The sequence below is a fragment of the Nerophis ophidion genome, linkage group LG26 (assembly GCF_033978795.1).
Source record: "Nerophis ophidion isolate RoL-2023_Sa linkage group LG26, RoL_Noph_v1.0, whole genome shotgun sequence".
NCBI classification, from domain to species: Eukaryota; Metazoa; Chordata; class Actinopteri; order Syngnathiformes; family Syngnathidae; genus Nerophis; species Nerophis ophidion.
This window is the reverse complement of record NC_084636.1, coordinates 8,050,174-8,072,817: the sequence shown is the minus strand read 5'-3', so window position 1 is coordinate 8,072,817 and position 22,644 is coordinate 8,050,174. Positions and strand designations below refer to the sequence as shown.

General features: G+C 37.9%; 1 protein-coding gene across 2 annotated transcripts in view; it reads left to right on the top strand.

Annotated features, from left to right (window-relative positions):
- Positions 1–22,644, top strand: part of LOC133543917 (palladin-like) — a 90,744-nt gene that overhangs the window by 9,537 nt on the left and 58,563 nt on the right. Inside the window, exons 3-6 of one of the 2 annotated variants that reach the window (XM_061888828.1) lie at positions 12,645–12,820; positions 12,905–12,971; positions 18,311–18,428; positions 18,503–18,556. In XM_061888828.1, coding sequence (XP_061744812.1) covers positions 12,645–12,820; positions 12,905–12,971; positions 18,311–18,428; positions 18,503–18,556 — 415 coding nt within the window. Of the gene's footprint in view, positions 1–12,644; positions 12,821–12,904; positions 12,972–16,235; positions 16,256–18,310; positions 18,429–18,502; positions 18,557–22,644 lie in introns of those variants that run through there. The other variant, XM_061888829.1, reaches the window with a different exon arrangement.

The following is a 22,644-nucleotide window of genomic DNA, read 5'->3' as shown; positions in this document are numbered from 1 at the left end:
GAGGGACCACCACCCCGGTCTGCCAATCCAGAGGTACCGCCTCCGATGTCCACGCAATGCTGCAGAGTCTTGTCAACCAAGACAGCCCCACAGCATCCAGAGCTTTAAGGAACGCCGAGGAGCTTTTTAACTACCTCAGCGACCTCAGCCCCAGAAATAGGAGAGTCCACTACAGATTCCCCAGGCACCGCTTCCTCAAAGGAAGACGTGTTGGTGGGATTGAGGAGGTCTTCAAAGTATTCCCTCCACCGATCCACAACATCCGCAGTCGAAGTCAGCAGAACACCATCCGCACCATACACGGTGTTGATAGTGCACTGCTTCCCCTTCCTGAGGCGGCGTATGGTGGTCCAGAATCGCTTTGAAGCCGTCCGGAAGTCGTTTTCCATGGCTTCCCCGAACTCTTCCCATGTCCGAGTTTTTGCCTCCGCGACCGCTAAAGCTGCACACCGCTTGGCCCGTCGGCACTCGTCCACTGCCTCCGGAGTCCTCTGAGCCAAAAGAACCCGATAGGACTCCTTCTTCAGCTTGACGGCATCCCTCACTGCTGGTGTCCACCAAGGGGTTCTGGGATTACCGCCACGACAGGCACCAACAACCTTGCGCCCACAGCTCCAATCAGCCGCCTCGACAATAGAGGTTCGGGACATGGTCCACTCAATGTCCAGCACCTCCCTCGTGACATGTTCAAAGTTCTCCCGGAGGTGTGAATTGAAACTCTCTGACAGGAGACTCTGCCAGACGGTCCCAGCAGACCCTCACAATGCGTTTGGGCCTGCCAGGTCTGTCCGGCATCCTCCCCCACCATCGCAGCCAACTCACCACCAGGTGGTGATCGGTAGAAAGCTCCGCCCCTCTCTTCACCCGAGTGTCCAAAACATGAGGCCGCAAATCCGATGACACAACTACAAAGTCGATCATGGAACTGCGGCCTAGGGTGTCCTGGTGCCAAGTGCACATATGGACACCCTTATGTTTGAACATGGTGTTCGTTATGGACAATCCGTGACGAGCACAAAAGTCCAATAACAAAACACCACTCGGGTCTAGATCCGGGCGACCATTCTTCCCAATCACGCCTCTCCAGGTTTCACTGTCGTTACCAACGTGAGCGTTGAAGTCTCCCAGTAGGACAAGGGAATCACCCGGGGAAGCACTTTCCAGTACTCCCTCGAGCGTTCCCAAAAAGGGTGGGTATTCTGAACTGCTGTTTGGTGCATAAGCACAAACAACAGTCAGGACCCGTCCCCCCACCCGAAGGCGAAGGGAAGCTACCCTCTCGTCCACTGGGTTGAACTCCAACGTACAGGCTTTGAGCCGGGGGGAAACAAGAATTGCCACCCCAGCCCGTCGCCTCTCACTGCCGGCAACGCCAGAGTGGAAGAGGGTCCAGTCCCTCTCGAGAGAACTGGTTCCAGAGCCCTTGCTGTGCGTCGAGGTGAGTCCGACTATATCCAGCCGGAACTTCTCTACCTCGCGGACTAGCTCAGGCTCCTTCCACCCCAGTGAGGTGACGTTCCACGTCCCAAGAGCTAGCTTCTGTAGCCGAGGATCGGACCGCCAAGTGCCCTGCATTCGGCTGCCGCCCAGCTCACAATGCACCCGACCTCTATGGCCCTTCCTATAAATGGTGAGCCCATTGGAGGGGGGACCCACGTTGCCTCTTTGGGGTGTGCCCGGCCGGGCCCCATGGGGACAGGCCCGACCACCAGGCGCTCGCCATCGTACCCCAACTCCGGGCCTGGCTCCAGAGCGGGGCCCCGGTGACCCGCGTCCGGGCGAGGGAAATCTGAGTTCATTTTGTTGTAATTCCATAGAAGTCTTTGAGCTGCTCTTTGTCTGATCACTCACCTAGGACCTGTTTGTCTTGGGAGACCCTACCAGGGGGCATGAAAGCCCCCAGACAACATAGCTCCTAGGATCATGGGGACACGCAAACTCCTCTACCACGGTAAGGTGGCAGCTCTAATCAATTTTAAATCTTATTTCAAAGTCTTTTGAATTTCTTTTAAAATTTTTGTCCCGGAAAATCTAGAAGAAATAATGATTTGTCTTTGTTAGAAATATAGCTTGGTCCAATTTGTTATATATTCTAACAAAGTGCAGATTGGATTTTAACCTTTTTAAAACATGTCATCAAAATTCTAAAATTAATCTTAATCAGGAAAAACTACTAAAAATGTTCCATAAATTATTTTTTAATTTTTTTTCAAAAAGATTCGAATTAGCTAGTTTTTCTCTTCTTTTTTTCGGTTGAATTTTGAATTTTAAGGAGTCGAAAATGAAGATAATCTATGTTTCAAAATTTAATTTTAATTTTTTTTGTGTTTAGTCCTCTTTTAAATTGTTCAATTAAGTGTTTTTTTCATCATTTATTCTCTACAAAAAAACCTTCCGTAAAAGGAAAAAAAATGTACGACGGAACGACAGACAGAAATACCCATTTATATATATATATATATATATATATATATATATATATAGATTTATTTATTAAAGGTAAATTGAGCAAATTGGCTATTTCTGGCAATTTATTTAAGTGTGTATCAAACTGGTAGCCCTTTGCATCAATCAGTACCCAAGAAGTAGCTCTTGGTTTCAAAAAGTTTGCTGACCCCTGTACTATATATGCATGTTGTATATGTAGTATATGTACTTGTAGTTGAACTGTAATGTGCTTGTGGGCCACTAGGTGGCAATGCCAGGTTGTACAGGAGCACACATATACTTGGTATATGTTCTGGTACTTTACCCATGATGTAGTATATGTACATATAGTTGATGTACTTTTAGTTAATGCCATTGTACATGTAGTTATGAATATGTAGTATACATGCAAGTACATATGTTGCTCCAAAACCTGTATGTACCTTTCAGCATTAATGGTGCCTTCACAGATGTGTAAGTTACCCATACCTTGGGCACTAATGCACCCCCATACCATCACACATGCTGGCTTTTACATTTTGTGCCTAGAACAGTCCGAATGGTTATTTTCCTCTTTGTTCCGAAGGACTCGACGTCCACAGTTTCCAAAAAACAATTTGAAATGTGGACTCGTCAGACCACTTTTACACTTTGCATCAGTACATCTTAGATGAGCTAGGGCCCAGCGAAGCCTTTCTGGGTGTTGTTGATAGAACAGTCCGGATGGTTATTTTCCTCTTTGTTCCGAAGGACTCGACGTCCAGAGTTTCCAAAAAACAATTTGAAATGTGGACTCGTCAGACCACTTTTCCACTTTGCATCAGTCCATCTTAGATGAGCTAAGGCCCAGTGAAGCCTTTCTGGGTGTTGTTGATAAAACTGTCCGGATGGTTATTTTCCTCTTTGTTCCGAAGGACTCGACGTCCAGAGTTTCCAAAAAACATTTTGAAATGTGGACTCGTCAGACCACTTTTCCACTTTGCATCAGTCCATCTTAGATGAGCTTGGGGCCAGCGAAGCCTTTCTGGGTGTTGTTGATAGAACAGTCCGGATGGTTATTTTCAAAAAACCATTTGAAATGTGGACTCGTCAGACCACTTTTCCACTTTGCATCAGTCCATCTTAGATGAGCTAGGGCCCAGCGAAGCCTTTCTGGGTGTTGTTGATAGAACAGTCCGGATGGTTATTTTCCTCTTTGTTCCGAAGAACTCGACGTCCAGAGTTTCCAAAAAACAATTTGAAACGTGGACTCGTCAGACCACTTTTCCACTTTGCATCAGTCCATCTTAGATGAGCTAGGGCCCAGCGATGCCTTTCTGGGTGTTGTTGATAAACGGCCGTGGCTTTGTATAGTAGAGTTTTAACTTCCACTTATACATGTTGCAGGCATCAAATTCCAAATGAGCTAATATTTGCAACAACAGAAAAAGTTTTCCAGTGTGAACATTAAATATCTTGTCTTTGCAGTCTTTTCAATTAAATATAAGTTGAAAAGGATTTGCTAATAATTGTATTCTCTTTTTGTTTACCATTTACACAACGTGACAACTTCACTGCTTTTATATATATATATATATATATATATATATATATATATATATATATATATATATATATATATATATATATATATATATATATATATATATATATATATATATATATATATATAAATAGTTTAAGTCATCATGGCCTGGGGTGTGCTGCACACTTGCTCACCTGTGCTTTGACAACAAGGTGAGGTCGTTACCTTCCTTCTTCCACTCACCTGTGCTTTGAAAGTCACGTGGGGTCGTTACCTTCCATCTTCCACTCACCTGTGCTTTGACAACAAGGTGAGGTCGTTACCTTCATCTTCCACTCACCTGTGCTTTGACAGTCAGGTGAGGTGGTTACAAACCTCTTTGATCTTTCTTGTCATGTTCATTCCTGCCATGAAAAGTTCCTTTGATGTTCATCCATCTTTAATTGTCTCTCTTCTGCTCATCTTTATGGCAAAGGTCAAAGATTTTACTTATACTTTGTACTTTATACTTCTTCTTTATACTTACACTTTATAATTTGAACTTGTTCATTATACTTATATTTTATACTTTGATATTGTTCATTATATTTATACTTAATACTTGTATTTTTACTTTATATTTGTACTTGTACTCATACTTTATACTTGCACTTGTACTTTATATTAGTACTTTATATTTGTACTTTATAATTGGACTTTATAATTTGACTTTATAATTGGACTTTATATTTGTACTTTTATATTTGTACATTATACTTGTACTTTATACTTGTACTTGTACGTTATACTTGTACTTGTTCTTTATAATTGTACTTTATACTTGTACTTGTTCTTTATAATTGTACTTTATACTTGTACTTGTACTTTTATATCCATACTTGTACTTGTACATTGTACTTGTTCTTTATAATTGTACCTAAAACTTGTACTTTATACTTGTACTTGTGCTTTATACTTGTACTTGTTCTTTTTACTTGTACTTTGTACTTGTTCTTTGTACTTGTACTCGTACTTTATACTTGCTTCTTTATACTTGTACTTGTACTTTATACTTGTACTTGTTCTTTATAATTGTACTGGTACTTTATACTTGTACTTTGTACTTGTTCTTTATACTTGTACTTTATACGAGTATTGTATAATTGTACTTTTACTTTGTACTTGTTCTTTATACTTATACTTGTCCGAATATTAGTACTTTATACTTGTACTTTATAATTGGACTTTATATTTGTACATTATACTTTTACTTTATACTTGTACTTGTTCTTTATAATTGTACTTTACACTTGTACTTGTACTTTTATATCTATACTTGTACGTTGTACTTGTTCTTTATAATTGTACCTAAAACTTGTACTTTATACTTGTACTTTATACTTGTACTTGTGCTTTATACTTGTAGTTGTTCTTTTTACTTGTACTTTATACTTGTACTTGTACTTTATACTTGCTCTTTATACTTGTACTTGTACTTTATACTTGTACTTGTTCTTTATACTTGTTCTTTATTATTGTACTTTATACTTGTACTTGTTCTTTATAATTGTACTTTATCTTGTACTTTATAATTGTGCTTGTACTTTATACTTTTACTTTGTACTTGTTCTTTATACTTGTACTTTATACTAGTATTGTATAATTGTACTTTTACTATATAGTTGTACTTTATACTTATACTTGTCCTTCATATTAGTACTTTATACTTGTACTTTATAATTGGACATTATATTTGTACATTATACTTGTACTTTATACTTGTACTTGTTCTTTATAATTGTACTTTATACTTGTACTTGTACGTTATACTTGCAGATGTATACTTGTTCTTTATTATTGTACTTTATACTTGTACTTTTTACTTGTACTTTATACTTATACTCGTTCTTTATACTTTATCTTGTACTTTATACTCAAACTTGTACTTTATAATTGTACTTTATACTTGTACTTTGTACTTGTACTTGTTCTTTATACTTGTACTTTATACTTGAACTTTATAATTGTACCTGTACTTTATACTTGTACTTGTGCTTTGTACTTTGTACTTGTACTTATACTTTATACTTGTACTAGTAGTTTTATACTTGCTCATCTTTATGACAAAGGTTAAAGATTATACTCCCACTTTATACTTTTAACTTGTACTTGTACTTTTATACTTATGATTGCTCATCCTTATGCCAAAGGTCAAATATGTATTCTGTTACCACATTACTTATACTTATACTTTATACTTATACAAAAGCAGTGAAGTTGTGTAAATGGTAAATATAAACAGAATACAATGGTTTGCAAATCATTTTCAACTTCTATCCAGTTGAATAGACTGCAAAGACAAGATATTTAAAGTTCACACCGGAAAACTTGGTTATTTTTTGCAAATAACCAAATGTTAACTCATTCGGAATTTGATGCTTGCAATATGTATCAAAAAAGCGGGCACAAGTGGCAAAAAAGACTGAGAAAGCTGAGGGATGCTCATCAAACACTTATTTGGAACATCCCACAGGGGAACAGGTGGGTGCCATGATTGGGTATAAAAGCAGCTTCCATGAAATGCTCAGTCACTCACAAACCAGGACGGGGCGAGGGTCACCACTTTGTCAACAAATGCCAGCGCAAATTGTTTAAGAAAACAAATTTTCAACCAGCTATTGCAAGGAATTTAGGGATTTCACCATCTATAGTCCGTAATATCATCAAAAGGTTCAGAGAATCTGGAGAAATCACTGCACATAAGTTATGATATTACAGACTTTGGATCCCTCAGGCGGTACTGCATCAAAAAGCGACATCAGTGTGTAAAGGATATCACCACATGGGCTCTGGAACACTTCAGCAAACCACTGTCCGTAACTACAGTTGGTCGCTACATCTGCAAGTGCAAGTTAAAACTCTACTAAGTGGCCAAAGCCACTTATCAACAACACCCAGAAACGCCGCCGGCTCTAAGATGGACCGATGCAAACTGGAAAAGTGTTCTGTCGACATTTTGAATAGTTTTTGGAAACTGTGGACCGCAGAGGAAAAGAACCATCCGGATCGTTCTAGGCGCAAAGTGTAAAAGCCAGCATGTGTGATGGTATGGGGGTGTATTAGTGCCCAAGGCATGGGTAACTTACACATCTGTGAAGGCACCATTAATGCTGAAAGGTACATACAGGTTTTGGAGCGATATATGTTGCCATCCAAGCAAGGTTATCATTGACGCCCCTGCTTATTTCAGGGAAACGATGCCGAGCCCTGTGTTACAACAGTATGGCTTCGTAGTAAAAGAGTGCGGGTACCAGACTGGCCTGCCTGTAGTCCAGACCTGTCTCCCATTTGAAAAAAATAAAATCCGACAAACCTGTGAAAAAGGCTTGTAGGGATGATGAAGCTTCTTTGTTTATTCAATCAATCAATGTTTATTTATATAGCCCCAAATCACAAATGTCTCAAAGGACTGCACAAATCATTACGACTACGACATCCTCGGAAGAACCCACAAAAGGGCAAGGAAAACTCACACCCAGTGGGCAGGGAGAATTCACATCCAGTGGGACGCCAGTGACAATGCTGACTATGAGAAACCTTGGAGAGGACCTCAGATGTGGGCAACCCCCCCCTCTAGGGGACCGAAAGCAATGGATGTCGAGCGGGTCTAACATGATACTGTGAATGTTCAATCCATAGTGGCTCCAACACAGCCGCGAGAGTCCAGTTCAAAGCGGATCCAAGACAGCAGCGAGAGTCCCGTCCACAGGAAACCATCCCAAGCGGAGTCGGATCAGCAGCGTAGAGATGTCCCCAACCGATACACAGGCGAGCGGTCCATCCAGGGTCCCGACGAGCGGTCCATCCTGGGTCTGGACTCTGGACAGCCAGTACTTCATCCATGGTCATCGGACCGGACCCCCTCCACAAGGGAGGGGGGGGACTTAGGAGAAAAAAGAAAAGAAGCGGCAGATCAACTGGTCTAAAAAGGAGGTCTATTTAAAGGCTAGAGCAGTGGTCCCCAACCTTTTTGTATCCGCGGACCGGTCAACGCTTAATAATTTGTCCCGCGGCCCGGGGTGGGGGGTGGGGGGGGGGACGGTGTGTCCTTTTTTTTTCTTTTTTTTCTTTTTCTTCTTTGTCATGAAAAAGGGAGTTTTTTGTGGTTAGTGCACTATTTGTAAGTGTATATTGTGTTTTTTATGTTGATTTAACAACAACAACAAAAATAATAATTATTATTTTTTTTTAATAAAAAATTCTTCTGCGGCCCGGTACCAATCGGGTGGTTGGAGACCACTGGGCTAGAGCATACAGATGAGTTTTAAGGTGAGACTTAAATGCTTCTACTGAGGTAGCATCTCGAACTGTTACCGGGAGGGCATTCCAGAGTACTGGAGCCCGAACGGAAAACGCTCTATAGCCCGCAGACTTTTTTTGGGCTCTAGGAATCACTAGGACATTTACATATATATATATATATATCCATCCATTTTCTACCGCTTATTCTCTTGTCGGGCGGAAGGTGGGGTACACCCTGGACAAGTCGCCTCCTCATCACAGGGCCAACACAGATAGACAGACAACATTCACACTCTAGGGCCAATTTTTTAGTGTTGCCAGTCAACCTATCCCCATGTGCATATATATATATATATATATATATATATATATATATATATATATATATATATACATATATATATACATATATATATATATATATATGTCTTAATTACATTATCCAGAGAATAGTGCTCGATACCGTGGTAGAGCGCAATATACGTATGTGTGGGAAAAAAATCACAAGACTACTTCATCTCTACAGAACTGTTTCATGAGGGGTTCCCTCAATCATCAGGAGATGATTGAGGGAACCCCTCATGAAACAGTTCTGTAGAGATGAAGTAGTCTTGTGATTTTTTCCCACACATACATATATATATATATATATATATATATATATGGAGGTTTATGAACTTGCACAGCCAAACATTACAAAGGGTTTGTCAGTTCCAGTCCTCCAAATAGTCACGTTTGTCCCAACACGTCGTGGACTCTCACACCAGACTTCCTCCCGCACTCAAAACACAACATCATCTTTGTCCGCATGACTCACGCTGCGTCACCCGGCGTGCTCACACCCTCTCCCACGCCCACCCGCCATCTGTCAATCGCTGTTTTCACAACAGCTGCTCTCCTGGAGTTGCTCAGGTCACAGAGCAGCTGTTCCTCGTCTGCCGGTCTACTGTCTCTTTAAGTCCCGGGCGCGTTAACTCGGGTCTTTTTGGATCTGCATACTTCTAAGCCGGGGGCGGCAACCCGCGGCTCTTTAGCACCGCCCTAGTGGCTGTCTGGAGCTTTTTCAAAAATGAATGAAAAATAGAAAAAAAATAGGGGAAAAAGATACATTTTTGGTTTTAATATAGTTTCTGTAGGAGGACAAACATGACACAAACATCCCTAATTATTATAAAGCACTCTTTTTGTATTAAACATGCTTCATTGATTCGAGTATTTGGCCAGCGCCGTTTTGTCCTACTAATTTTGACGGTCCTTGAACTCACCTTACTTTGTTTACAACAGGGGTCACCAACCTTTTTGAAACCAAGAGCTACTTCTTGGGTACTGATTAATGCGAAGGGCTACCAGTTTGATACACACTTAAATAAATGGCCAGAAATAGCCAATTTGCTCAATTGACCTTTAATAAATAAATCTATATAAATAAAAAAAAGGGTATTTCTGTCTGTCATTCCGTCGTACATTTTTTTCCCTTTTACGGAGGGTTTTTTGTAGAGGATAAATGATGAAAAAAACACTTAGTTGAACGGTTTAAAAGATGAGAAAACAGGAAAAAAAAAGAAAATTAAATTTTGAAACAGTTTATCTTCAATTTCGACTCTTTAAAATTCAAAATTCTACCGAAAAAAAGAAGAGTAAAAGTAGCTAATTCAAATCTTTTTGAATAAAATTAAACAAATAATTTATGGAACATCATTAGTAATTTTTCCTGATTAAGATTAATTTTAGAATTTTGATGACATGTTTTAAATAGGTTAAAATCCAATCTGCACTTTGTTAGAATATATAACAATTTGGACCAAGCTATATTTCTAACAAAGACAAATCATCATTTCTTCTAGATTTTGCAGAACAAAAATTTAAAAATAAATTCAAAAGACTTTGAAATAAGATTTAAATTTGATTCTACAGATTTTCTAGATTTGCCAGAATAATTTATTTGAATTTTAATCATAATAAGTTTGAAGAAAGATTTCACAAATATTGTTTGTCGAAAAAACAGAAGCTAAAATAAATAATTAAATCAAAATGTATTTATTATTCTTTACAATAAAAGAAAAAAATCAATTTACTTGAACATTGATTTAATTTGTCAGGAAAGAAGAGGTTAAAAGGTAAAAAGGTATGTGTTTAAAAATTCTAAAATCATTTTTAAGGTTGTATTTTTTCTCTAAAATTGTCTTTCTGAAAGTTATAAGAAGCAAAGTAAAAAAAAAAATGAATTTATTTAAACAAGTGAAGACCAAGTCTTTAAAATATTTTCTTGGATTTTCAAATTCTATTTGAGTTTTGTCTCTCTTAGAATTAAAAATATCAAGCAAAGCGAGACCAGCTTGCTAGTAAATAAATACAATTTAAAAAATAGAGGCAGCTCACTGGTAAGTGCTGCTATTTGAGCTATTTTTTAGAACAGGCCAGCGGGCGACTCATCTGGTCCTTACGGGCGACCTGTATGTATATATGTATAACATTCTCCGACTTTCTAGGACGTGTTTTATGGCACTCCTTTTTCTGTCTCATTTTGTCCACCAAACTTTTAACGTTGTGTCATTAACAATGCTAATCAGGCATATTTGGTCATGGCATGACTGCAAGCTAATCGATGCTAACATGCTATTTAGGCTAGCTATTTTGCATCATTATGCCTCATCTGTAGCTATATTTAAGTTCATTTCGTTTCCTTTAAATCCTCTTAATTCAGCTTATATCTCATGACACACTATCTTTATGTAATATGGCTTTACAGTTTTTTGCGGCTCCAGGCGGATTTGTTTTTGTATTTTTGGTCCAATATGACTCTTTCAACATTTTGGGTTGCCGACCCCTGATCTAAGCGGTACCCAAATTGGTCAGATTCCATATATTTTTTGCAAATAATCATGAACTTAGAATTCAATGGCAGCAAAAAAAGTTGTCAGAGGGGAATTTTTACCAGTGTGTTACATGGCCTTTCCTTTTAACAACACTCAGTAAAGGTTTGGGAACTGAGGAGACACATTTTTTTTAAATGGATTCTTTCCCATTCTTGCTTGATGTACAGTTTAAGTTGTTCAACAGTCTCCCTTCTGCTATTTTAGCCTTCACATTTTCAATGGGAGACAGGTCTGGACTACAGGCAGGCCAGTCTAGTACCCACACTCTTTTACTATGAAGCTACGCTGTTGTAACATCTGGCTTGACGTTGTCTTGCTGATATAAGCAGGGGCGTCCATGATAACGTTGCTTGGATGTTGCTCCAAAACCTGTATGTACCTTTCAGCATTAATGGTGCCTTCACAGATGTGTAAGTTACCCATGCCTTGGGCACTAATACACCCCCATACCATCACACATGCTGACTTTTACACTTTGCGCCTAGAACAGTCCGGATGGTTCTTTTCCTCTTTGGTCCACTGTGTCCAAAAACAATTTAAAATGGGACCCGTCAGACAACAGAACGCTTTTCCACTTTGAATCAGTCCATTTTAGATGATCTCTGGTCCAGCGTTTCTGGGTGTTGTTGATAAATAATTTTGGCTTTGCATAGTAGACTTTTAAATTGCACGAACAGATGAAGCGACCGACTCTAGTTACTGACAGTGGTTTTCTGAAGTGTTCCGGAGTCCATGTGGTGATATCCTTTACACACTGATGTGGCTTTTTGATACGGTACCCCCTGAGGGATCCAAGGTCTGTAATATCATCGCTTACGTGCAGTGATTCCTCCAGATTCTCCACACCTTTTGATAATATTACAATAGATGGGGAAATCCCTTAATTCATTGAATAGCTGGTTGAGAAATGTTGTTCTTTAACAATTTGCTAAGGCATTTTTTGACAAATTGGTGACCCTCGCCCCGCCCTTGTTTGTGAACGACTGAGCATTTCATGGAAGCTGCTCTTATACCCGCTTTGACGAGCATCCCTCCACTTTCTCAGTCTTTTTTGCCACTTGTGCCAGCTTTTTTTGAAACGTGTTGCAGGCATCAAATTCCGAATGAGCTAATATTTGCGAAAAATAACAAAGTGTGGACCTGAAATATCTTGTCTTTGCCGTCTATTCAATTGAATATAAGTTGAAAAGGATTTGCAACTCATTGTATTCGACCCCGAATGGGACAAGCGGTAGAAAATGGATGGATGGATGTATTCTGTTTTTATTTACCATCTACACAACGTGACTTAACTGCTTTTGGGTTTTGTAGGTATAAACACACATCACTGTTAATTGGATATTAATTATACAATAATGATAATCAGTGTTAATTGGATGGTAATGATAAAGAATTTTAATTGGATGGTAATGATAAAAAATGTTAATTGGATGGTAATGATAAAGACACACATCATTGTTACATCATAAAGGACAATTGTTATAGTACTTGATGACATAATTGATGATGACAACAGCCACGATTCTTTCACCAAGGTGGTTCTGTGAAGGTCGAGAGCTGCACGACTCACCTGACCTCCACATCTGGAGCGGTGATGACCTTCACACCCTGGTCATCAACGAGGCCTTCCAGGACGACACGGGACGCTACACCTGCGTGGCCTCCAACTGTGCGGGTCGTGACCACACCTCTGCAGAGGTCTACATCGAAGGTCGGCCTCTTTTGATTTTGTGTGAGAGGGTGGTTGTCACCTGTGAGGGTGTGGCATGGTTGTCACCTGGTTGTCTCGTCACAGGAGCTTCATCCTCAGACTCAGACGGAGAAGGATCAGCGTCAAAGTCCAGACCAAGAAGCATGACCCAGTAGGTGTTACTTATGGTACTTCATGACCTAAACCCAAGTCCAGACCAAGAAGCATGACCCAGTAGGTGTTACTTATGGTACTTCATGACCTAAACCCAACTCCAGACCAAGAAGTATGACCCAGTAGGTGTTACTTATGGTACTTCATGACCTAAACCCAAGTCCAGACCAAGAAGTATGACCCAGTAGGTGTTAGTTATGGTACTTCATGACCTAAACCCAAGTCCAGACCAAGAAGTATGACCCGGTAGGTGTTAGTTATGGTACTTCATGACCTAAACCCAAGTCCAGACCAAGAAGTATGACCCAGTAGGTGTTACTCATGGTACTTCATGACCTAAACCCAGGTCAAGACCAAAAACTATGACCCAGTAGGTGTTACTTATGGTACTTCATGACCTAAACCCAAGTCCAGACCAAGAAGTATGACCCAGTAGGTGTTACTTATGGTATTTCATGACCTAAACCCAAGTCCAGACCAAGAAGCATGACCCAGTAGGTGTTACTTATGGTACTTCATGACCTAAACCCAAGTCCAGACCAAGAAGTGTGACCCAGTAGGTGTTACTTATGGTATTTCATGACCTAAACCCAAGTCCAGACCAAGAAGTATGACCCAGTAGGTGTTACTTATGGTACTTCATGACCTAAACCCAAGTCCAGACCAAGAAGTATGACCCAGTAGGTGTTACTTATGGTATTTCATGACCTAAACCCAAGTCCAGACCAAGAAGCATGACCCAGTAGGTGTTACTTATGGTACTTCATGACCTAAACCCAAGTCCAGACCAAGAAGTATGACCCAGTAGGTGTTACTCATGGTACTTCATGACCTAAACCCAGGTCAAGACCAAAAACTATGACCCAGTAGGTGTTACTTATGGTACTTCATGACCTAAACCCAAGTCCAGACCAAGAACATGACCCAGTAGGTGTTACTTATGGTACTTCATGACCTAAACCCAAGTCCAGACCAAGAAGTATGACCCAGCAGGTGTTACTCATGGTACTTCATGACCTAAACCCAAGTCCAGACCAAGAAGTATGACCCAGTAGGTGTTAGTTATGGTACTTCATGACCTAAACCCAAGTCCAGACCAAGAAGTATGACCCAGTCGGTGTTACTTATGGTACTTCATGACCTAAACCCAAGTCCAGACCAAGAAGTATGACCCAGTCGGTGTTACTTATGGTACTTCATGACCTAAACCCAAGTCCAGACCAAGAAGCATGACCCAGTAGGTGTTACTTATGGTACTTCATGACCTAAACCCAAGTCCAGACCAAGAAGTATGACCCAGTAGGCGTTAGTTATGGTACTTCATGACCTAAACCCAAGTCCAGACCAAGAAGTATGACCCGGTAGGCGTTAGTTATGGTACTTCATGACCTAAACCCAAGTCCAGACCAAGAAGTATGACCCGGTAGGTGTTACTTATGGTACTTCATGACCTAAACCCAAGTCCAGACCAAGAAGCATGACCCAGTAGGTGTTACTTATGGTACTTCATGACCTAAACCCAAGTCCAGACCAAGAAGTATGACCCAGTAGGTGTTACTCATGGTACTTCATGACCTAAACCCAAGTCCAGACCAAGAAGTATGACTCAGCGGGTGTTACTCATGGTACTTCATGACCTAAACCCAAGTCCAGACCAAGAAGTATGACCCAGTAGGTGTTACTCATGGTACTTCATGACCTAAACCCAGGTCAAGACCAAAAACTATGACCCAGTAGGTGTTACTTACAGTACTTGATGAGCTAAACCCAAGTCCAGACCAAGAAGTATGACCCAGTAGGTGTTACTTATGGTACTTCATGACCTAAACCCAAGTCCAGACCAAGAACATGACCCAGTAGGTGTTACTTATGGTACTTCATGACCTAAACCCAAGTCCAGACCAAGAAGTATGACCCAGTAGGTGTTACTTATGGTACTTCATGACCTAAACCCAAGTCCAGACCAAGAAGTATGACCCAGCAGGTGTTACTCATGGTACTTCATGACCTAAACCCAAGTCCAGACCAAGAAGTATGACCCAGTAGGTGTTACTCATGGTACTTCATGACCTAAACCCAAGTCCAGACCAAGAAGTATGACCCAGTAGGTGTTACTTATGGTACTTCATGACCTAAACCCAAGTCCAGACCAAGAAGTATGACCCAGTAGGTGTTACTTATGGTACTTCATGACCTAAACCCAAGTCCAGACCAAGAAGCATGACCCAGTAGGTGTTACTTATGGTACTTCATGACCTAAACCCAAGTCCAGACCAAGAAGTATGACCCAGTAGGTGTTACTTATGGTACTTCATGACCTAAACCCAAGTCCAGACCAAGAAGTATGACCCAGTAGGTGTTACTCATGGTACTTCATGACCTAAACCCAAGTCCAGACCAAGAAGTATGACTCAGCGGGTGTTACTCATGGTACTTCATGACCTAAACCCAAGTCCAGACCAAGAAGTATGACCCAGTAGGTGTTACTCATGGTACTTCATGACCTAAACCCAGGTCAAGACCAAAAACTATGACCCAGTAGGTGTTACTTACAGTACTTGATGAGCTAAACCCAAGTCCAGACCAAGAAGTATGACCCAGTAGGCGTTAGTTATGGTACTTCATGACCTAAACCCAAGTCCAGACCAAGAAGTATGACCCGGTAGGTGTTAGTTATGGTACTTCATGACCTAAACCCAAGTCCAGACCAAAAAGCATGACCCAGTAGGTGTTACTTATGGTACTTCATGACCTAAACCCAAGTCCAGACCAAGAAGCATGACCCAGTAGGTGTTACTTATGGTACTTCATGACCTAAACCCAAGTCCAGACCAAGAAGCATGACCCAGTAGGTGTTACTTATGGTACTTCATGACCTAAACCCAAGTCCAGACCAAGAAGTATGACCCAGTAGGCGTTAGTTATGGTACTTCATGACCTAAACCCAAGTCCAGACCAAGAAGTATGACCCGGTAGGTGTTAGTTATGGTACTTCATGACCTAAACCCAAGTCCAGACCAAGAAGCATGACCCAGTAGGTGTTACTTATGGTACTTCATGACCTAAACCCAAGTCCAGACCAAGAAGCATGACCCAGTAGGTGTTACTTATGGTACTTCATGACCTAAACCCAAGTCCAGACCAAGAAGCATGACCCAGTAGGTGTTACTTATGGTACTTCATGACCTAAACCCAAGTCCAGACCAAGAAGTATGACCCGGTAGGTGTTACTTATGGTACTTCATGACCTAAACCCAAGTCCAGACCAAGAAGCATGACCCAGTAGGTGTTACTTATGGTACTTCATGACCTAAACCCAAGTCCAGACCAAAATAGCGTGACTCGGCAACATTTTGATTTTGTTCTTGTTTTTGTTAGGTTTTCCCCTAAATTTAGCCAAAGTACCTGTGGTGGAGGGGGCGTGGTTAGGGGCGTGGTCAATATGACGTCATCACACAATTTGCTACGATGCATATATTCCTTAAAAAGGGACGTGAATATACATTTTAAACACATCTGTCATTAAGTATAGTGTTAATATTTATATTTTTTTAACATAATTTTGTTCTCTTTTTAAATTTTTGCTACTAATCGTTGCAAATCCAGCATCTATTTCTGGTGTTATTGGAGGCTGGACTAACTGTTTAGAGACTCACACCTGCTTTAAGTTGCTGGGAGTTTTCTCTCATTAAAATCCCCCAGCCTCAACTTATTATAAATTATTACAGTTTGTTTTATATTATAACATAATTATTATAAGTTTAAATAATTAAATAAATACAATTAATTCTGTTTAGAATTATTATTTAATTTATTTATGTATATATTAAAATATATAAAACATGTGTAATTTATATATAATATAAGATTAATAATAATACTACTAAAAATAATAATAATAACTACAATAATAATATATATAATATATGTATATATATGTATAAAACCTTTTTGAAACCAAGAGCTACTTCTTGGGTACTGATTAATGCGAAGGGCTACCAGTTTGATACACACTTAAATAAATTGCCAGAAGTAGCCAATTTGCTCAATTTACCTTTAATAAATTAATATATATATAAAAAAAGGGTATTTCTGTCTGTCATTCCGTCGTACATTTTTTTTCCTTTGACGGAAGGTTTTTTGTCGAGAATAAATGATGAAAAAAAACACTTAATTGAACGGTTTAAAAGAGGAAAAAACAGGAAAAAATTTAAATTAAATTTTGAAACATCGTTTATCTTCAATTTCGACTCTTAAAAATTCAAAAAAGAAGAGAAAAACCAGATAATTTGAATCTTTTTGAAAAAAAAAAAAAAAAAATTATGGAACATCATTAGTCATTTTTCCTGATTAAGATTAGTTTTAAAATTTTGATGACATGTTTTAAATAGGTTAAAATCCAATCTGCACTTTGTTAGAATATATAACAAATTGGACCAAGCTATATTTCTAACAAAGACAAATCATTATTTCTTCTAGATTTTCCAGAACAAAAATTTTAAAAGAAATTCAAAATACTTTGAAATAAGATTGAAATTTGATTCTACAGATTTTCTAGAATTACCAGAATATTTTTTTTTAATTTTAATCATAATAAAACACAGAAGCTAAAATGAAGAATTACATTAAAATGTATTTATTATTCTTTACAATAAAAAAAAAAAAAATGTATCTGAACATTGATTTAAATTGTCAGGAAAGAAGAGGAAGGAATTTAAAAGGTAAAAAGGTATATTTGTTTAAAAATCCTAAACTCATTTTTAAAGTTGTATTTTTTTCTCTAAAATTGTCTTTCTGAAAGTTATAAGAAGCAAAGTAAAAAAATAAATGAATTTATTTAAACAAGTGAAGACCAAGTCTTTAAAATATTTTCTTGGATTTTCAAATTCTATTTGAGTTTTGTCTCTCTTAGAATTAAAAATGTCGAACAAAGTGAGACCAGCTTGCTAGTAAATAAATAACATTTTAAAAATAGAGGCAGCTCACTGGTAAGTGCTGCTATTTTAGTTATTTTTAGAACAGGCCAGCGGGCGACTCATCTGGTCCTTACGGGCTACCACCGCGATATATAATATGTGTAATTTATTTATAACATAATAATAATAATAATATGTATTTTATATATATATATAAATATATAGACCTATAAATATAAAAAAGTAAATAATTATAAGTGTTATATAATATAATATTATATATATTATATTATTATAAATGGTCAATATGGCCATTGAACTTTCTTCCACTTTTGTGCCGCCTCATTCCCGTGAAAATGTTCCAGCTTATGATGTCAAGAGTTGTTTTTTTTTTTTCCCCGCCTGCCTTGGATTCTTCCAGGCCGCAGAAGAAGAGCACCTCCATGTCTCTGACCATCCGCTCGTCGTCGCCCCAGACGCCCGCGGTCCTCCCTCGCCGCTCCACGCTGGTGCAGTCCTTGTCGCAGCCTCTCCAGCGGGTGACCTTGTTGCGCAACATGATGTCGTCCCTGAACCGCTGACCCATGTTTGCCTTTCTTCATGTCGTCCTCAGACACAGAGCCCCATGTTGTCCTCCAGCGCCGTCGACCTGCCCGTCTTCACCAAAGTAAGTCCCACGGGTTCGAACCCCGTCTGTTGAAAGGGAATTTCAATTTTTTGTCTTGAGTGTTGCCTATGGATCACAATCCTTGTAAGACAACATATTTTTTTATACATTCTAAGTTGTAAAATATGGCAAATAAGAGGTGGCCTACAATGTAGATAATGGGAGTGCCCATAAAATCCTCTAAAACATCCAAAATGTGCCAACAATACCCCATTTACATGTGACCTGAATATTGACAAGTATTACAAGTGCTAACGCAGAGGAACTACTTTTAGCGATGCCGGGATCACAGAGAGCTAGTATTGACATATGAGCCGCCGCATGGCCTCTGGGTTGGTGAAAGTTAATTCTAGATGATAAATCATCTGGTCTCTCACCTGGATAGTAGAAGGTTGTGGATTAAAGCCACAAGTTGGTCAACTTTGACATCCAACTTAGACTACTTCTGTTGTGGAATTATTGTTATTTAATGATTGTTGTTATCCTCTACAGCCACACCTTTGTCGTTGAATTATTGCTATTTAATTATGTCCTATGTTGACACACTTTTGTTGTTTAATTTTTGTTATTTAATGATTGTTGTTGTCCTATGCTGACACAATTTTGTTGTTGAATTATTGTTATTCAATGGTTGATGTTGTCCTATACAGCCACATTTTTGTTGTTGAATTATTGTTATTGATTGTTGTTGTCCTCTACAGCCACACCTTTGTCGTTGAATTATTGCTATTTAATTATGTCCTATGTTGACACACTTTTGTTGTTTAATTTTTGTTATTTAATGATTGTTGTTGTCCTATGCAGACACTTTTGCTGTTGAATTATTGTTATTTAATGATTGCTGTTGTCCTATACAGCCACATTTTTGTTGTTGAATTATTGTTATTGATTGTTGTTGTCCTATACAGCCACATTTTTGTTGTTGAATTATTGCTATTTAATTATGTCCTATGTTGACACACTTTTGTTGTTGAATTATTGTTATTTAATAATTGTTGTTGTCCTATGCTGACACACTTTTGTTGTTGAATTATTGTTATTTAATGATTGTTGTTGTCCTATGCTGACACACTTTTGTTGTTGAATTATAGCTATTTAATAATTTATGTTGTCTTATACAGCCACATTTTTGTTGTTGAATTATTGTTATTTAATGATTGATGTTGTCTTATACAGCCACATTTTTGGTGTTGAATTATTGTTATTGATTGTTGTTGTCCTCTACAGCCACACTTTTGTTGTTGAATTATTGCTATTTAATCATGTCCTATGTTGACACACTTTTGTTGTTTAATTTTTGTTATTTAATGATTGTTGTTGTCCTATGCAGACACTTTTGCTGTTGAATTATTGTTATTTAATGATTGTTGTTGTCCTATGCTGATACAATTTTTTCGTTGAATTATTGTTTTTTTAACGATTGTTGTTGTCCTATGCAACCACATTCTGGTTGTTGAATTATTGTTATTTAATGATTTTTGTCCTCTGCAGCCACACTTTTGTTGTTAGAATATTGTTATTTAATGATTGTTGTCCTATGCAGACCCTTTTGCTATTGAATCATTGTTATCCAATGATTGTTTGTTGTTGTCCTATGCTGACACACTTTTGTTATTGAATTATTGTTACTTAATGATTGTTGTTGTTCTATACTGACACATTTTTGTTGTTGACTTATTGTTATTGATTGTTGTTGTCTGCAGCCACACTTTTGTTGTTGAATTATTGTTATTTAATGATTGCTGTTGTCCTATGCTGACACACTTTTGTTGTTGAAATAGTGTTATTTAATGATTTTTGTCCTCTGCAGCCACACTTTTGTTGTTAGATTATTTTTATTTAATGATTGTTGTCCAATGCAGACCCTTTTGCTATTGAATCATTGTTATCCAATGATTGTTGTTGTCCTATGCTGATACACTTTTGTTATTGAATTATTGTTACTTACTGATTGTTGTTGTCCTATGCTGACACACTTTTGTTGTTGAATTATTGTTATTTAATGATTGTTGTCCTATGCAGACACTTATGCTGTTGAATTGTTATTTAATGATTGTTGTTGTCCTATGCTGACACACCTTTGTTGTTGAATTATTGTTATTTAATGATTGTTGTCCTATGCAGACACTTATGCTGTTGAATTATTGTTATTTAATGATTGTTGTTGTCCTATGCTGACAAACCTTTGTTGTTGAATTATTCTTATTTAATGATGTCCTCTGCTGACACACTTTTGTCATTGAATTATTGTTATCTAATAATTGTTGGTGTCCTATGCTGACACACTTTTGTTGTTGATTTTTTGTTATTTAACAATTGTTGTGGTCCTATATAGCCACACTTTTGTCATTGAATGATTGTTATTTAGTTATTGTTGGTGACCTATGCTGACACTTTTGTTGTTGAATTTTTGTTATTTAACGATTGTTGTTGTCCTACGCAGCCACACTTTTGCCATTTAATTATTGTTATTTAATGATTGTTGTTGTCCTCTGCAGACACACTTTTGTTGTTGAATTATTGTTATTTAATGATGGTTGTTGTCCTCTGCAGCCGCATCTTTGTCGTTGAAATATTGTTATTTAAGGATTGTTGTCCTCTGAAGCCGCACTTATGCCATTGAATTGTTGTTATTTAATGATTGTTGTTATCCTCTACAGCCACACTTTCCTTGTTCAATTATTGTTATTTAATTATGTCCTATGCTGACACACTTTTGTTGTTGAATTACTGTTATTTAATGATTGTTGTTGTTGTTCTATGCAACCACATTTTTGTTGTTGAATTATTGTTATTGATTGTTGCTGTCCTCTACAGCCACACTTTTGTTGTTGAACTATTGTTATTTAATGATGTCCTATGCTGACATACTTTTGTTGTTAAATTGTTGTGATTTAATGATTGTTGTTGTCCTATGCAACCACATGTTTGTTGTTGAATTATTGTTATTGATTTTTGTTGTCCTCTGCAGCCACACTTTTGTTGTTGAATTATTGTTATTTAATGATTGTTGTTGTCGTATGCTGACACACTTTTGTTGTTTGATTTTTGATTGTGATTGTTGTTGTCCTAAACAGCCACACTTTTGTTGTTGAATTATTGTTATTTAATGATTGTTGTCCTCTGCAAGCACACTTTTGTTGTTGAATTGTTGTTATTTAATGATTGGTCTAGTCCTATGCAGACACTTTTGTGGTTGACTTATTGTTATTTAATGATTGTTGTTGTCCTATGCTGACACACTTTGTTGTTGAATTATTGTTATTGTCCTATGCTGACACACTTTTGTTGTTGAATTATTGTTATTTGATGATTGTTGTTGTCCTATGCAGCCACACTTTTGTTGTTGAATTATTGTTATTCAATAATTGTTGTTGTCCTACACAGCCACACTTTTGTTGTTGAATTATTATTATTGATTGTTGTTGTCCTATAAAGCTACACTATTGTTGTTGAATTATTGTTATTTAATCATTGTTGTTGTCTTCTGCAGCCACACTTGTTGTTGAATTATTGTTATTTAATGATTGTTGTTGTCCTATGCGAACACACTTTTGTTGTTGAATTATTGTTATTTAATGATTGTTGTTGTCCTATACAGCCACACTTTTGTTGTTGAATTATTGTTTTTTTAATGGTTGCTGTTGTCCTATACAGACACACTTTTGTTGTTAAAATATTGTTATTCAATAATTGTTGTTGTCCTACACAGCCACACTTTTGTTGTTGAATTATTGTTATTGATTGTTGTTGTCCTATAAAGATACACTATTGTTGTTGAATTATTGTTATTTGATGATTGTTGTTGTCCTATGCAGCCACACTTTTGTTGTTGAATTATTGTTTTTTAAATGATTTTTGTTGTCCTATACTGACACACTTTTGTTGTTAAATTATTGTTATTCAATAATTGTTGTTGTCCTACACAGCCACACTTTTGTTGTTGAATTATTGTTATTGAATGTTGTTGTCCTATAAAGCTACACTATTGTTGTTGAATTATTGTTATTTAATCATTTTTGTTGTCTTCTGCAGCCACACTTGTTGTTGAATTATTATTATTTAATGATTTTTGTTGTCCTATGCTA